General features: G+C 40.6%; 1 protein-coding gene across 3 annotated transcripts in view; it reads left to right on the top strand.

Moving 5' to 3' along the window:
* Window positions 1-3,793, top strand: part of RMDN1 (regulator of microtubule dynamics 1) — a 28,358-nt gene that overhangs the window by 308 nt on the left and 24,257 nt on the right. For 2 of the 3 annotated variants that reach the window (XM_021388781.1, XM_021388782.1), the window contains exons 2-4: window positions 205-316; window positions 2,109-2,196; window positions 3,136-3,295. In XM_021388781.1, coding sequence (XP_021244456.1) covers window positions 205-316; window positions 2,109-2,196; window positions 3,136-3,295 — 360 coding nt within the window. The remainder of the gene's footprint in view (window positions 1-204; window positions 317-2,108; window positions 2,197-3,135; window positions 3,296-3,793) is intronic. The other variant, XM_021388783.1, reaches the window with a different exon arrangement.

Below are 3,793 nucleotides of genomic sequence, written 5' to 3'. Positions count from 1 at the left end.
GTACCGGGCTGCGGCGGCTGTGCGGGCCCGCTCTGCTGTGCTGGGCTGCCCGCGGCCGGCGGGGCAGCGGGAGGCGGTGCGAAGGGTTATTTCTCTGGAAGCTGGGGTTCCCGTGCTCCTTTGAAGCCATGGTGCCAGGGACAAGAAAAAGATTTAATTCGGAGTAATAATGTTTGTTAATGCACGCCTTGTGATCCCACGCAGGTGCTTAGGAAAAGCCTTAGGAGGGGGGTTGCGCTCTCCACGGGGTCCTTCCTGCTTTGTGAGGCTCTCGGGCTGGTCTCTGGCTCTGCTGTGGTTCATGCCAGCTTCAAAGGTAATGCACGAGCAAGGCAGTGCTGTGAGTTTGCCTCTGGTCTTAGCGCTCTCACGTGAGTCAGTCACTTAAACTGCTGAGAGGAGAGATGTCGCTGTCCTTCCTATGCAAAACAAGTAAGAGATACTGTGTAAATAGGAGTAAAAAGGAATACCTGATAGGCACCCGAAGAAATGAAAGTCTAATGACTTAGATAAAGTCTAAAACACCTAGCGAGCACTTAAGTTGAGAAGTTTGAATTCTGAGCTTTCAGTCATTACAACAGAGGTGTTCAGGGCACCTCAGGAAGCAAACATAACCCACAAAATTAGGAAGAGGTGCTCTGCAGCACTCAGTCCAAGGTCCACGTAGACTGAAATAGTTTGGTGTCAGCATTTAGAGCAGAGTTAAAACGTTACCCAGAGCACTCTAAACTCCAGTGAATTATATTCTAGGAACTTCTTTCAGCTGAAGGTGGGGTTTTGTTGTTTAGTTGTCTTTGTTGTTTTATTATTCCATAATTGAAACCACGCTGCTGCAAAACACAACAGCCATACCACAGCTGCCGTATTCAGCAGATAATATGAAAAAACAGAGAGCTTATGCAAGTGAGAAGATTTTGAAGAAGGAATTGAGCTTATGTTTTCACTTAGATGTTTGATCACAAACCAAGGACTGATGCCAGAGATAAGTGTAGCTGAAAATCCTAAGAAATTAGACAGAGCTTGGGACTTGAAAATATCATTTTTTTTTCCCGTTTTACTGTTGGCAGAAGAATAAACATAGAGTTTGTTTTTGTTCCTATACAGCTATACACTTCAAGAGAATGATCAACCTGCTTCCATTTGTTGTTTTTTTTTCCTCCGAATTCCATTTGTTCTCATGCTAGAATCCTGTATTGTGTATTGTCTGTGAAGTGCTGTTTTATATACTATATACATATATATCATATTATTACACTATTTCATTTACATATTTACCTTATTACATCACTTTCCTGCAGGGAATTTGGACACATTGCAGGGCAGTTGGACTAGATGACCTTTAACGATCCCTTCCAATTCAAATGATTCTGTGATTCTATGATTGTATTCAGCTAGTTGTGGAGATAGTGCTCCCACATCTCTGTTGTCAGTTTTAAAATATTCTATAGGAAAAAAAAATGTTGTGAGTACAATGGATGCCTAGGGCATAAACTGATGCACTAAAAAGCCAGCTGTGGTTTTTCAAATCCTTAAGGATTCCATCTGGAAGATCTCTGAGCAATGTTTCATTTTGGCTTGCTGAGTAAAAGAATGAGCCCTACTCAGCCTGCAGTTGTCTTTAGCAAAACTATGGAACCGTAGAGAGAACCAAGAATAAAATATATACATCTTATTTAAAGTGATTGGATTTAAACTCTGTGCATATACTAATGAAGGTGTATCAGCACTCACTACTCTACTACATTTGCCTTTCTGGTCATTCTTTTTTTTTTTTTTTCCTTTCCTGCCATTTTCACGAAGAAATTGCTTCCGCTGTCTGATGCGTTAAGAAAAATACTATGAAGTGTTAAATCCATTAAGCACCCTAAGCTCTCTGTGTTGCTGAAAGCCGTTTCTTAATTCCATATTTCTGGCACTGTATCTCTGCCTAGTTGTTCATTGTGAGTAGCTTATCTGAGTCTGCCATGCAGTTGTGTACGGTAGCCTAAAAATTTCATAACTTGTTCTTTGTGTTTCAGTTAAACTGTCTTGCTCTAAAACATTTTGTTAATGCCTTAATATCCTGATTACGTGTAATTTGTTCTTCTGTTTCCACATTTGTCCTTAAGTGGCAGAAGTTATAGAGCAAGCAGACTACCTGTATGGGAGTGGAGAAACTGAAAAGCTGTATCGGTTGCTGGTTCAGCATAAAAATAGGTACTTGACTGCACTGAATATCTTCATGTTACTTTGACTTTTTTTACTGTGTTTTTCTGTACCAGGTTTTCAACTAATATTCTTGTTATGGTATACTGGAGAGCCCTGCTTTCAACTTTTTTTTGAAGTAGGAAAGCATTCTTGATCTATTCCATCCTGGCAGAAAAGTGAATGAAGAAAGGACTTAGTGATAGGATGAGAGGAAGTGGCTTCAAGTTGTGCCAGGGGAGATTCAACTTGGATATTAGGAAAAATTTCTCCTCAGTAAGAGTGGTGAGGTATTGGGATGGGCTGCTCTGAGAGGTGGTGGAGTCACTGTCCCTGGAGGTGTTCAAGAACTGTGTGGTTGTGGTACTTAGGGACATGGCTTAGTGGGCAGTAATGGTGGTAGGTGGAGGTCTCTTCCAACCTTAGTGGTTCTATGATTCTATGTCTAACTGTTAGCTGAATGCAGCTAATGGAAACAGAGGATTAGCACTTCAGTTTTTCATTCTTGCAGAGAGATTTATTTTTTCTTTGTTTGTTTTGTTACTTAGAAAATGCTTCAAAATATGCTAGAAAAAGTCACAATGTATTTACGCACAACTGTAATGACTAGAGTACCTAGAATTTAGGTACTGAAAACTTTTGAGAGTCATTGTATCATTTCTTTTTCATTGCTGACTAGCTGCTCCGTCTTTCAGTTTTCGTTTGTCCCGTTAGGATTTGAGTCTGAAGGAAAAAGCTCCTTACTTATGCAGTTGTATCTTCAGGCAGTGTATAATGTCAGGCTTCTATTTGTTGTTTGTTACCTTGAAGTTCTGTGCAGCGCGAATGCCAGATGATAATGCTGTTGTTGTATCACCCTCTTGAGATATCTGCTGAAAGACTGATTTGAGACCTTTGCTTGCTTTGTTGGCATTATTACTTTAAAACATCGATGTTTCTGTTCATAACTAGTGAGGATGCAGAGTTGTTATGGCGGCTGGCACGAGCGTCACGAGATTTAGCTCAGCTCAGCATTACTTCTGCAGAAGAGAAAAGACAACTGGCGTATGATTCCCTTGAGTATGCAAAAAAGGCACTTGAAAAAAATGAATCAAATTCAGCAGCACACAAGGTAAGCCAGAAAAAATAGCGTAACCGAAACCTTGTTCTTTGATTTCTGCCAGTGGAAACTTGATGTAATGTTATTGTTCTGTGTCAGCAAACTTCAGTGTAACTTAACTTCTCAGTTAAAAATGAGTGATTCTCACTGGGGTTCTCACTCTCTCATTTCTAATTCTCATTGATTTGCTTCTAAGATTAGAGATCAGACAGGATACAGGAAATAAAAGCTGGTTCAATGTGTACAGGATCGGTCACCAAAGCAGGTGACTGATCATATTGTTTACAGCTGGTCTCCTCTGACGTAACTTGAAAAATGTTTCATGCACCGTCCCTCCAGCATGCTGTATGTGTGTACTAGTAGTTCTGTAGTTTCATTGGAAAGACTTCCGGTCTGGCTTCATTCTGCTGTTGTTTTGGGCTGCTTCTCTCAGGCAGGGAGGTAACAAAGTATGGTCAATGGTGTTTGGCATCTTAGATAAGAAAAGGACATTGATTCCATTATCCATGC

This window comes from Numida meleagris, chromosome 2 (genome assembly GCF_002078875.1).
Source record: "Numida meleagris isolate 19003 breed g44 Domestic line chromosome 2, NumMel1.0, whole genome shotgun sequence".
In the NCBI taxonomy this organism is placed as follows: Eukaryota; Metazoa; Chordata; class Aves; order Galliformes; family Numididae; genus Numida; species Numida meleagris.
Note: the sequence above shows the minus strand (reverse complement) of the source record. Positions and strands in the feature narration are given on the sequence as shown.